This window comes from Dipodomys ordii, unplaced genomic scaffold (genome assembly GCF_000151885.1).
Source record: "Dipodomys ordii isolate 6190 unplaced genomic scaffold, Dord_2.0 Scaffold23, whole genome shotgun sequence".
Classification (NCBI taxonomy): Eukaryota; Metazoa; Chordata; class Mammalia; order Rodentia; family Heteromyidae; genus Dipodomys; species Dipodomys ordii.
The window spans coordinates 11,250,176-11,263,207 of record NW_012267239.1 but is presented as its reverse complement, the minus strand read 5'-3'; the positions used below and the strand labels follow the sequence as shown (position 1 = coordinate 11,263,207).

At 56.5% G+C, this 13,032-nt stretch overlaps 1 protein-coding gene across 1 annotated transcript in view; it reads right to left on the bottom strand.

The window, feature by feature from the left end:
- The window catches only part of Rbm19 (RNA binding motif protein 19), a 45,884-nt gene extending 39,744 nt beyond the window's left edge, over window positions 1–6,140 (bottom strand). Inside the window, exons 1-8 of the mRNA XM_013014300.1 lie at window positions 6,027–6,140; window positions 4,681–4,863; window positions 2,846–2,965; window positions 2,676–2,711; window positions 2,271–2,466; window positions 1,891–2,162; window positions 818–898; window positions 177–255 (exon numbers count right to left, since the gene is read on the bottom strand). Coding sequence (XP_012869754.1) covers window positions 177–255; window positions 818–898; window positions 1,891–2,162; window positions 2,271–2,466; window positions 2,676–2,711; window positions 2,846–2,965; window positions 4,681–4,863; window positions 6,027–6,062 — 1,003 coding nt within the window. The 5' untranslated portion in view covers window positions 6,063–6,140. The remainder of the gene's footprint in view (window positions 1–176; window positions 256–817; window positions 899–1,890; window positions 2,163–2,270; window positions 2,467–2,675; window positions 2,712–2,845; window positions 2,966–4,680; window positions 4,864–6,026) is intronic.
- Between the last annotated feature and the right edge of the window lie 6,892 nt (window positions 6,141–13,032).

Sequence of the window (13,032 nt, the reverse complement as noted above, 5' to 3'; positions counted from 1 at the left end):
CAGCCAGGCTGCCAGAGGCAGGGATGGGGGGGCGGGGACAGACCCTGACCACCCGGCGGAAGCCAGAGCCAGGTGCGCCCCACAATCCCGCCCCACCCAGAACCTGACCACCCGGCGGAAGCCAGAGCCAGGTGCGCCCCCCAATCCCGCCCCACCCACAACCTGTGAGACCTCACCGGTTTTGTTCCCATGCGTGTTTCTCACGATCCGAATGGCCACGGGCTTCAGGGGGGCCAGAAATTCGAGGACATTTTTCTGTAAGAAAGAATGTTTTCTCAGCCAGTCTCTCTCGTGTTACTTCCTTAATAAATGACTTTAAAAAAATTAATCCTATTAGTACAATTGTCAGATATTTTATCTGAAGACTTTGAAGCACCCCACGACTGGGCAGGGGTGTCATGGCTGGTGGCCGCGCTCTTGCCTGGCATGCGTGAGGCCCGGGCCTCAGTCTCCAGCTTTTAGTCCTCATAGCCAAACACTGCCAATGACCCGAGTCTAACTGTGAGGACTGGGGAGGCCGGTGCGTCTGCGCCACAAGAAATCTGGCATCGTGGGAGAGCACATGCGCCCTACTCCAGGGTGCGTGGGCACCACCGTGGCTACCGCCCCTTTATAACAGGAGGCCCACCCAGCTGGGTGCGGATGGCAGGGAATGACCCGTCTTCCTCCCCCCTGCCCCCTCTCCACAACAATGCTGCGGGCTCATCGCTCCGCCTCTGCCCCTATTTCCCTCTAGCTCATCCGGGCTGGTGCTCATCCCAGGGGCAGCTCAGGCTCTGCCCCCTCCACCCTGGCGCCCGCCCATCCTATCCCGCACCTCTGTGACGTTGAACGGGGCTCCGCGCAGCTTCACTGTGTGGGTGGTCGTGGGCTCCTTCTGGTTTGCCGGCTTCTGTGTCTGAGTGGTGGAGAGACAGAGGAGTGGCGGTGAGTCCCCAGGGATGGCTCCCACCGCAGCGGAGGTGCAGCCCGCGGCCCGGGAGGGCTGGGCGTGGCACGGCTAGCCGCGGTGGAGGCCTAGCATCAGGGAGCAGCAGGCCCCGCGGTGCGGGGATACCAGCGGGGAAGGGAAGGAACCCCAACTGGGACTGTGCCCAGTATTCAAGAGGCCAGTGTCTGACTCAGTCTGTAATACGACTCGACAGGTATTCTGGTTCACGGTCTTTCCCTGGATTCTGAAATCCAAACAGCCCTGCCAAACCCAAGCTCTGGGCACAAAACCTGCCCTGACTCGAGTGTGGTTCCCACCGGTCAGCTCCGGGCTGAGCACTGAGCACCGGCCCACAGGGCTGGCCGGCCGAGTCCTCGGCACGAGGTTTGTATGAGCGATGCCAGGGCCCAAGGACCCTTGTACGTGTGCTCATCTTCCTGGCGCTGTGCACCCCTGGGCTTAGGCCTGGCATGGGGAGGAATGGGAACCTGCTCAGGGACTGAGCTGGAAGAGCCTCATTTATAGGGAAGATCGCACAGGTTTAACAGCCAACTAAGGACTAGAGCTGAGATCTGAACCCAGAACTCAGGTTTCTCTGGAGTGCTTGTGATTAGAGGAGGGAAGGGAAGAGGAAGAAGAGGGTGAAGCCTCCCTTCCTCTCATTTGAGAGCCAAGGGAAGAGTGGGTGCTTCTAAGGCGGAGGGGGGGCCCCACAGGGGTTTCCCCCTCCCCATGGGAGGGACACAAGGTGTGCAACAACCTTTATAACCCCTTCTTCAGAGCCCGGCAGCCAGGAGTGAGTCCTGACCCCACTGCCTCCCAGCCATGGCCTTCTCTGCTCCAGGCCTCAGTTTCCTGGCTCTTCTTCCACACCATGCCCCGAAGGGTGGGCCCCCAGGCTGGCATGTGCAGCCCGGCCCTCCTTCCTCCCCCCCTCGGGCCCTCACGGAAGCACACACCTGAGCGGCAGCCTCCTGGGGTCTGCTGGTGGGTAGGGCCCCCGGTTCCGGGCCCAGCCCCCTGCTCGAGCTCTCCTGGCGGGCAGGGGAGGCAGGGGGGCTCTGGGCCTCGCCCTCGGTCTCGCTGCCTCCCTCACAGTTCACGGCCTCGTCCTCACTCTCCTCCTCTTCCTCTGAGGAGGATGCCCCGGCCTGCACCACCTTGGACCTCAGGTAATCCATGTCCGAGAGCCCCTTCTGCACGGCCACCTTTCCGTCCAGCCCTGGCTTCCCTGGAGGAACAGGGAGATGAGTTCAGCGAATTGGGTGACAGGGGACCGGCGTTCCAGGATGCGCCAGACACGCCATGCCACCACGGAGCACTCAGGACGGGTCCTCACCTTTGGCCTCCTCCCCAGCTGCCTCACTGTCGTCACTCTCCTGGCCAGAATCGGAGTCGAAGTTTAGGTAGTCGCTGGCTGGCTGGCTCTTCCTTCTTGGGGGCTCAGTGTCCAGGGCGTCGTTGGCCCAAGTGGCCGCCTGTGTCCGCCTCTGGTGAACTGACAGGAACTCCTGGAACTCGGTGTCTTCCTTCAGCTGATGGCACAGCGCCCGAGGAAGCAGGGGTGGAGAGATGGAGAAGAGGCAGAAGAGGCTCGGGTGAGGGCGGGGCCTATTGAGGAAGGCCAGCAAGAGCCCCTGGGATACGGGAGATTTAAGAAGCCAGGAGATGGGGCAAGGGGTGTACTCGTTCTCCCCCAAGCTCCCCTGCGCAGGCCTCCCTTCGGATCAGCCCTGGGACTCACCTTCTCCAGCTCAGTTGGTACCTTGTTCTTCTTATCCTGAAGGCAGAAGGCAGAGGGTGAGCATGAGTGGGGAACGGGGCGAGGAGAGCAGCACAGCCCTGCTGGGCCCAGGGACCATCCACCTTGCCTCTGCTCCCAGGGAGCGAGTGACTGCCCCACCACCTGCGTACTTTCTTAGTTTCTCTGGGGACAGAGTCCTGTGCAGGAGGCTCGGGCTGGATCGCTTTCTGGCCATGTTTGCTCCAGGCTCGGGGCTTTGTGGGGTCCCCAAATGACTTGCAAAACTCCACCTGTGTGGGGAGAAGATGGCGTTTATCACCTGCCACCCCCACCACACACACACACACACACACACACACACACACACACACACACGGGACCTGGGCACATGGGCTTTAGAGACAGGCCATAAACAGTGACCTGTTTCCTTGAAGCAAATTCCTTCCCATCCCCAGTCCTTAAGTCACTGCCACAGTTACCATGCATGGACTGATGCTGCTTCACTCCACCTGTGAGGGTCAGCATGCCAAGCCCCGCCACCCCTACCTCCCCCAAGCAGAGAGGAAGAGTCGCTGCTCTCCAACTTCCCAGCCCAGGAATCAAAGCAGAGAACAGAAGCCACTGCCCAGTGACCAGGTGGCAAGTGACCGAACTCAGGGCCTAAGGTCTTAAAACCACGTGTGCAGGTTGGCTCTGGTGACACAGGCTTTATGCTCAGCTGGGAGCTGGAGCAGGGCAATGCAGAGTGACAGCTGACAGGGGCAAGCCTGGCTGGCCCCAGACAACCATCACAGGGTAACAGGGAAAATGGGGGGGGGCCTCAGGAGAGCCCTAAGGAACAACTCTCAAAACCTAGACGTTTCCAACACTCCAGGAGGTGACCTTCGGGAGGACTGGCCCTGTGGGAGCCCACGGGGACACAGCCACAAGCTACACCTTGCCACGACAGGGAATCACTTTTCCCAGGGTCACAATCCTTTCATGGGGTCTTTAAGAATAATTCCTTCTGCTGGGCGTAGTGGTACATGTCAGTAAGCCAGTACTCAGGTGTAGCAGGAGAATTTCAAGTTCAAGGCCAGCTGGGGTTACATATTGTGACCTTGTCCCCAAAACAAACAGCCAAAAAAAGAATAAAAACCAATTGTTAGCTGGACACCGGTGGTTCATGTCTATAACCCTAGCAGTTCAGGAGGTGGAGACCTGGAGGATCCAAGTTTGGAGTCAGCCTGGGCAGACATGTCCTTGAGGCTCCATCTCCCAATTAACCAGCAAAAAGTGAGGTGTAAGAGTTTGAGGCCCTGAATTCAAGTCCTGCTATTGGTCCATTAAAAAACCCACGAAAATTATTTCTGTGGTAATGACATGTGTTCATGACTCAACTGACAGAAAAATAGTATAAAGATGGTTTTTAAAATGACTCGAATTTCTATCAATCACAGAGAGGAATTAATCTTTTGGGAAACTTGTGGCACCTGGTTCTTTCTGCATTTATATGCCCACAGAGCAGGGATACGGCCGTGCATGGGATCAGGTCTCCTTTTCCTTCTCATTGCGGTACGACTCATGCTTTGTCATGTCATCAGTACACATGGAGGCCTTCCTGAGCCCTCCAGGTATGCAAGCAGCTTGCTGATTTATAGGGCTCTGCCTGCCGGCTGGCAGGTGGCCATGTGAAGACATGGAGCTGGGAATCCCAGACAGATGTGTGCTACCCAGCCTCAGAGGGAGCTCCTAGAGGCAGCTGACAGGTGAGGGAACAAAGGAGGGGCTCACAGGTGGGCCCCTGGGGACAGGCTGTGCCCGTGCTGGGGCCTCATTTCCACAAGCTCATTCAGACACTCAGGACGGGCCCAGGATGTTTCACCAAGCTCTCAGGTGATTCTTATGTGTTCAAAAGAGTGTGAACCCAAAGTGTAGGCCAAAGGGGGAAGAGAAAACAGGTGCTGAGTGAGAGGCCTGCTGTCACTCCAGGGAAGCAGGCAAAGCGGGACTCCCACCGACTCACCGTGATCCGGGATGTGTCGATGAAGCTCCTGTTAAAGTGGCTCAGGGCTACCTGGGCCTCTTCCTCTGACTTGAAGCCGATGAAGCCGAATTTACGGAACTTGCCATCTTTGGTGAACTTCAGGCTGCAGTCAGTCAGTGTGCCGAAGGCAGAAAACAGCTGCCTAAAGCGCTCCTCCTTCATCTGGAGGAGAAGGGGACAATGAGGGGGGACCTGAGGTGCCCCCTCCTCCATCGGGAGCCCAGGTATCAAGACGCGCTAGCTACTCCGGAGGATGTGGTTTGGAGAAGCACAGTTTGAGGCCAGCCTGGGTCAAAAAGTCCATGAGACTCCATTTCCAGTTGAGCAACAAAAAACCAGGCAGGAGGCACGGCTCAAGTGGCATAGCACCATCCAGTGAGATTTTTTTTTTGTCAGTCGTGGGGGCTGAACTCTGGGCCTGGGCGCTGTCCCTCAGCTCTTCAGCTCAAGGCTAGCGCTCTACCACTTGAACCACAGCACCACTTCCGGTTTTTTGGTTTTGTTTTTTTGCTTATGTGGTGCTGAGAAATCGAACCCAAGGGCCATGCACAAGCAAGGCTAGTGCTCTACCACAGAGCCACCTTCCCAGCCCTCCAGGCGAGAGAGTTTGAGAAGAAAAATCCACAACAATAAAACCAGCCAGCAAACAAACGAATCCACCAAAGGCAAACAGTAAAAACAGAAACAGTCTGGCATTTTCTAAAGTGAGGAAGATACCCTCGGGGATAGAAGCCAGAGTTCGGCATTATTCCCAATCACCCCATTCAAACGGCTCACTTTCCATGGTGGCCTGGGGCTATCCATGATCAGGAGCTCTCTAACCCAGAAGTCGGGTCCAGCCCCCCGTGTCCACGCCCACTCGGCTATTTCTCGGCTGAGGTACCCGGCGTGTGTCGGAGGGATGCTTCCCTCGGGAGGTGGAGGCCTGGGCTCCGGGGATGCAGGAAAGCAGGGCGGGGGCACCCCGCCCCATCCACCTCCCGCCCCCCACTTGGTCTTCCAGGCTGCCCGGGCCGCAGCGGCGGGGAAGCAAACGCCGTGACCCCGCGATGAGCCCTCAGGACCGTCGTCCCTCGCGGTGAACAACCTGGAAACTTCGACCACAACCCTTCGACCCGAGCCTGGGGGGGGCCGGGGCGGGGGTGGCATCGCCCCGGGAAGACAAGTCGGGGTTCCAGCCGGCGGGGAGGCCTCGAGCCGCCCTCCGCCTCCTTCCCGGAGGGCCGCGCGGGCAAGCCCGGGATGCCGACGTCGGCCCGGGGTTCCGGGCTCCGTCCCCCGGAGGGCGCGCCGTGAAGCGTCCCAGGGCCTGGCTCTGCGCTCACCCCGTTCGGGAGGTTTTTCACGATCAGTCGCGACATGGTGCGAGGTTCCCGGCGCCCCGGATCCCAGCCGCGGCCCGCAGCGCCTTCCCCGCCGCTCTCACGCTGCCGCCCTGGGCGCCGCCATGGTTCGCCGGTCACGTGACCGGGCTCGGGACCCGCCCCCTCCCGGGAAGCAGGCGTGATTGGCCACGCCGCTCGAGGAAGTCACGCCCGAAGAGGAAGGGGGCGGGGTGGAGGGCGGCGGAGGACTCGCCCACTGCGCAGGCGCAGGCTCCATCTAGAGACGAGGCTGGGAGATGTCGGTAGGGGGCGCTGGTTCCCAGGATCCAGGGGTTGAGGGGGACAGAGGGGAATCTGCACACCGATTTCCACCAGGTGGGGGCATGCCTAGCACCCCACGATGCTTAGCTTCAGATTCAGCACCAGGCCTTCCGACACCAGCATGATCCTCTAGCCTTTGTGTTTTCTACGGTGATAATTCTGCAGGCTCCCGAGACGGGACAAGAGTACATCAGGGTGCAGTCTCTACCCACTGGTGGGGGGGGAGCTCCGCAGGAACCCCCATACTATCCTTAGTATGCAACATTTGCTTCTTGGCCACAGCATCTCATATGCACTGACGTTGTTTGGGTTTTCCCCCCTCCTCTCAGCTTTTGCAATTTCCCTCTTCAAGATACTCCTGACTTTTGGTGAATAGCTTCATCGAGATGAATTCACAAGTTGGGCCCTGGTGGCTCACGCCTATAATCCTTGCTACTCAAGAGGCTGAGATCTGAGGATCGCAGTTTGAAGCCAGCCTGGGCAAGAAAAAGTCCATGACATTTGTTTGTTGTTGTTGTTCTTGGTTGTGGAGCTTGAACTCAGGGCATGGGTGCTGTTTCTGAGCTCTTTTGCTCAGAGCTAGAGCTCTACCACTTCCGGATTTTGAGTGGTTGATTGGAGATAAGAGTCACCGGGCCATTTCTACTGGCTGCAAGCCATGATCCTCAGATCTCAGCCTCCTGAGTAGCTAGGATTACAGGTGTGACTCACCACCACCTGGCCCTGGAGACTCTCATCTCCAATTAACCACCTAATGGTAGAGCACTAGCTTGAGCAAAGAAGCTCAGAGACAGCCCCGATTTCAAGCCCCAGTACTGGTGCGTGCACACACACACTCACACACACAAAAGATTAATTCATGTATCACACAAGTCACTTGTCTACATTTGTCCCATGGTGGTAGTATGCTTGCTCTTTTGCAACCATGTTCGAGTCAATATTAGGACATTTTTGTCACCATCTCCTCCAAAGGAATCCCTGCTCCTTTATTGCTGACCCCTTCCCTGCTCAATGGAATGACAGGTATCCTTATGAGAAACACACACAGGAGAAGCCATGTGAGGATAGAAAGATGAGTCTTGGTAGAACCATAGAAGATTCCTTGTCTCCCTGCAGCTTCTGTGGGATTGGCTTGTGATTGCATCCCTCCACTGCTATGTCTTACATGGACTGTTGATTCACCCGTATGTGCGCATGCATGCCTGTACGCACGTGCACGCACGCACACACACACACACACACACACACACACACTCAGCTCCATTAACTGGCTGAGGCTGGGTTGTAGCTCAGGGTACTTACTACACACACACACACACACACACACACACGTGTGAATGCACATCACCCTGGCTGCCACACCCAACCACTACAAAAACCAGAAGCAACACCAAACAACAACAACAACCCAAACCCACTGATGTGTGTGTGTGTGTGTGTGTGTGTGTGTGTGTTGGCAACAAGAAGTTACACATTTCCGAATAGCCGCAGAGGGGAGCTGGAAGGTTGTAACCCAAGCACTGTCAGTGTTCGAGGTGGCGGGGGCCGTACCGGCATTCTACCTCCTTGAAAGAGTTTTAACAGATACTTTTGCTTACTGATGTGCTTTTAATTAGAAGGACAATTAGGGGGGCTGTTTCTCCCCCCTCCCCCCGTGACCCCGTTAAGATGGGGGTGTACAGGCTTTCTGGGGCAGTGCTGAGGAATTTGCCTTTAAAGCAAGCGGAGGTTGCCAGTTTCATATGCTTTTATTATTTTCCTGAACTGCCTTTATTAAAACACAACTAAATATAGCCTTCTCCCAAGACCGCGTCCGATCAGAGGGTGTTTTAAAGGCATTAAAAGAAAATGGAAAGCGCTTTACGAACCCCACGTCCCCACCCCGGCCCGGGGAAATGTGGTGACCACATGTTAGGAGAATGACCGACCGTGTTGCGGGCTATGTAACCCCCGCGTTTAATAAGCAAGCACGTTATAACATGATTATGGCCTTCCTGCCTTCCTGCCTTCCTGCTCTGCCTTCTGCCCTTTTTACTCTCGGAAAATACGATCCAAGGGTAACTGGACCCCCCAGACTGGCTCCCCCTGTCTGGGCTTGGGGATTTAAACAAACAAACAAACAAACACACACAATGGGGAGGCTTTATGAGTACATGAGGCCCTGTGGGAAGCCGGGTCTGGGCCTGGCAGAGGGGAGGGGGCCAGGGAGGAAGGAATTCTGCAGGGATTACTGGCTTCCTCCTTCTGTTACCATCTTCCCAGGAATACGAGGTTCTCCTGAGATCCCCTTCCCAGCCCCTCAGCCTCTGTCTCTCCATCCGTGAGATCCGTCCACTGCACTTCTGAAAGGCTTGCCGTGGACACCGGCCGCAGCCCAGGTCAGGTACATGCTGTGTTAGCCTCTGTAACAAGCGCTCACTGGTTGTAGTGGCTTAAAACACCCCCAGGCTGGGGCTCCCCGTGGAATTCCATCCCCAGCTGACAGCACCGGAAGCGGCCCTCTTCCCTTGGCTTGTGAGCCCACCCCCTTCCTCAAGGCCTGCTCTGACTTTTCCCCTGTCCTCACCTCTCCTTCTCGCACTGAACCTCTTACAAGGACATTTGGGATGCCGTTGGACCCGAGTTCAAGCCCCTGGGACTTTAAAAGTAGGGCTCAACCCCAAGCTTTGGTATGGGTGGCCCGGTGATCTATTTGCAAAGGCCAGGGTGGGAGGGAGGGAGAGAGAGGGAGTGGGAGAGAGAGAGAGAGTGAAGGGGGGAAGGGAAAAAGAGAGAAGAGGAGAGAGAAATAATGAGTCAGTCTTGGCTTCTTCTTGGTTGGGTGAGCGCTCTACCACTTGAGCCACAGCGCCACTTCCGGTTTTCTGGTGGTTTATTGGAGATCAGAGTCTCACAGACTTTTCCTGCCCTGGCTGGCTTTGAACTGGGATCCTCAGATCTCAGTCTCCTGAGTAGCTAGGATGACAGGCATGAGCCACCGGCGCCCGGCTTGGTCTTGGCTTCTTATGGGAGGCAAATGGGCCAGGGGCCCGTGGCGTGAGCGGTGTGCAGGCCGAATGGATGCTTTGACTTTAATCTAGAAGATCCCGCGTTAGCCAGCCAGGACCCGGGGAGGAGGTTAAACCGTCTACGCAGTCCCTCGCTGGGGCCAGCAGGGGGCGCCGGAGGACCGTGGACCTGCCCCAGCAGAAGCCGGGGAAAGCTAGGGGAAACCCCTGGCAGCCAGAGCCAGGCACCCACCCGGCCCGGTGTGGGCACAGAGGGGCGGTGGGGTCCTGATTTTGCCCCCACGGGTTTCCTGCCAGAGAAACTCTGCGGGGACAGGCCGCGTGAGGGCCACTTCTGCCGACATAAATAGATGTCAGTTGCTGAGCCGCTGGACCCTGGCTGGGGGGGGGGGGGTCAGCCGTGGCCACCGGCAGGTGAGGGGTGCCAGGGAGGCAGGGACACGGGCGTGGCTGGGGGAAAAGCCTCAGCCAGGACATTGAGGAGCCCCAAGCCAAGAGGAGGGAGCAAGAGGAAACCCCCATCTGGGGCAGAGCCGCCGGCCCCTCCCCACTGCAGGCACTGTGCGGTCCCGAGCAGGGCCCTGGGTTCTAGGTCACGCTCGGACGTTGTGGTTATCTCAATGGATGTTGTCCTTAATGGAGATTATCCTTATCTTAATTGATACATGAAGCTTTATCATCCCTTCCCTCTCCCTTTGCCAGGCCTGGGGCTTGAACTCAGGGACCTGGGTGCTATCCCTGAGCTTTTTTTTTTTTTTTTGCTCAAGGCTGGTGCTGGACCACTTGAGTTACACCTCCACTTCCCAGCTTTTTGGGCTTAATTGGAGATAAAGAGGTTCATAAACTTTCCTGCCCAAGCTGGCTTCCAGCCCCGATCTTCTGATCTCAGGCTCCCCAGTAGCTGGGATTCCAGGCCAGAGCCGCCAGCGCCTGGTCATTATTTTTTTTTTTCTAGCAGGAACCTGCTCAGAGAGGTAAGAGAGAGAGCCCCGGCCCAGGTCACACAGCATTATCTGTTTCTCCCGCTGACTCCGATGCTGAGCCCCTGGAGGACTGTCCCAAGCACTTTAAAACACGGCTTGAATTAGTTTTCAGATTAAATGTCCTGTGAGGGAGATAATTCTGCTTTGTTTCCATCTCTAGGGGTAGGAGAGGAGGTGTGTGTGGGCTGAGAAAGGGAAAGAAGTCTAGGAAGATCTTTCTAAGTGGCATCACTTGCGACGTTTTAGTTAGAGTGTTACATCATATTCTGTATAACTGATTGGTGTCTTTCTGCAAGCAGAGCTGGAAAGATTGCTCCAGCCCCTACTTTATCCCAAACAACTCAAGAATGTGGACTTGGTGGGGGCCAGTGGCTCACGCCTGTAATCCTAGCTGCTTAGGAAGCTGAGATCTAAGAATCGTGGTTCAAAGCCAGCCACAGCAAGAAAGTCCGTGAAACTCATCTCTAATTAACCACCAAAAAAAAGCTACAAGTGTTGCTGTGGCCTAATGAGTAGAGTGTCATCCTTGAGCAAAGAAAGCTTCGGCCCCAAGTTCAAATCCCAGGACTGTCACAAACAAAACCAAAAGAATGTGGACCTATTTACTCTTGTGCATTCTCCTGACATCCAAACGGTTCTTATGCCTGTTTTCTGGATGAGGAGAAAGCGAGGTCCAGAGGGGTTGAAAAGCCACACAGCTGGAAAGGGGCGGAGCTTGGACTTGAACCTGGGACTCTGTGATATTTTGGCTATGGCTTTTGTGCTCCATCCTGCCTGCCTCCCAGCGCAGCCTGCTGGGGGCGGTGTGTGTGTGTGTGTGTGTGTGTGTGTGTGTGTGTGTGTGTGTGTGTGAAGTCCCAGGCCTAGAAGACAGGAGAGAGTCCAGCTCCTTCCCCCTCTCCTGCCTCGGCCCCGGGGCCTTGGGTTCAGCCACAAGTACACAGCTGCCAGCGATCAAAGCCCACTCCAAGATGCATTTGCTGCGAGCTCTAACCAGACGGGCAGCGCTGGGACAGCCAGGGAGCCGGGGACGGCCACGGGGGCCTCAGAAGGCTTGGTGATGGATCAGCCCTCCCCTCAGCTTTCCCCTTGTATTCTCAGGGGCTGTGTGGGGGAGGGTGGTGGGGAGACTCCAAGGGGAACCCCTAGACCGCCCGATTCACCCATCCCATCTGCGAACCAGAAAACCGAAGAACTCAGCCACGGCAAACCACCACTGTTTGCTGAGTGCACTGCCCTGTGCACGGCCCCGAGCCACGCACCGCCCGGCAGGCGTACCGGCCTCTGTCCAGGACAGGACAGGACAGGCAGGCCAGGAGGACTCTGGGATGGAGCCTTCCATTCTCTCCCCCCCCCCACACACACACCGAGCAGAGGGTGCAGTGGGGAGACAGCCATGGGGGGAAGTTGAGGCAGGGTGGAGCGGGCCCCCTGGGCTGCACAGAGACCACCACAGATGGGTGGCATTCGATCTGTGCCACATGGTGACCTGGTGTGTGGACACAGCCATGACCGCCTGGCCCAGTTCAGGAGCACACCCACGTAGGTCCAGCCTCGACTTCAATCTTGAGCAAGAGCTAGACACTGGCTTCGCTGGGCGGCCTGAGAATCATTCAGTGTGGACATCTCTCTGTCTGTCTGTCTGTCTGTCTGTCTGTCTGCTGTGTTCACTAAGTAGCCCAGGCTAGCCTCCAACTCACGATCCTCCCCGCCTCAGCCTCTGAAGTCCTGGGATTCCAGGTGTGGGCCATCACCTCCGGTTTGTGAAGCTGAGTGCTTCATGTATGCACAGAGGGGGTCTGACAAATGTGTAAAAGTTTGTGCCAGGTGCTGGTGGCTCGCACCTGTCATCCCAGCTCCTCAGGAGGCTGAGATCTGAGGATTGAAGTTCAAAGCCAGTCCCGGCAGGAAAACCTGTGAGACTCTGATCTCCAATGAACCACCAGAAAACCGGAGTGGTGCTGGATTAGAGTGCTTGCTTTGAGTAAAAAAGCTAAGATACAATACCTGGACCCTGAGTTCAAGCCCCGGTACCAGCACAATGCTGTTAAAAATATAAAATGTGGGGCTGGGAAGGTGGCTTAGTGGTAGAGTGCTTGCCTAGCATGCACGAAGCCCTGGGTTTCAACTCCTCAGTGCCACATTAAACAGAAAAAGCTGGAAGTGGTGCCATGGCTCAAGTGGTAGAGTGGTAGCCTTGAGCAAAACGACAGTGCCCAGGTCTTGAGTTCAAGTCCCAGCACTGGCAAATATATATTACGTATGTTATGTTGTATTTGCTATTTCATGCTGTTTTCTAGTTAATTTTAAACAACAACAGCAAACAAACAAAAAAACACTCAAAAATCTGGAGGACCTACAAGGAAAGAAAAGATGGAAATGAGCCGAGCATGGTAGCACACACCTGTAATCCCAGCTCTCAGGAGACAGAGGAAGGAGAATGGCAGGTTCTGGGCTGCATCTTGAGACCCAGTCCCTCGCCTCTCTCACACACACACACCCCAGGATGAACGGAGCCAAGTCTGAAACCTGGGAAGGTGGATGAAATGATGGTATGTTTGGAGACAGGCTTTCCTCTGGCGATGGTGACCCCCGGGCAAACATCAGCCTCTGCCCAGTGCCCTTCTGAGACTCTGCAACCCCCCCAGTGGGGAGAAGAGCCCCCTGGGCGGGGCCCCAGGCCACAGTGCGCCC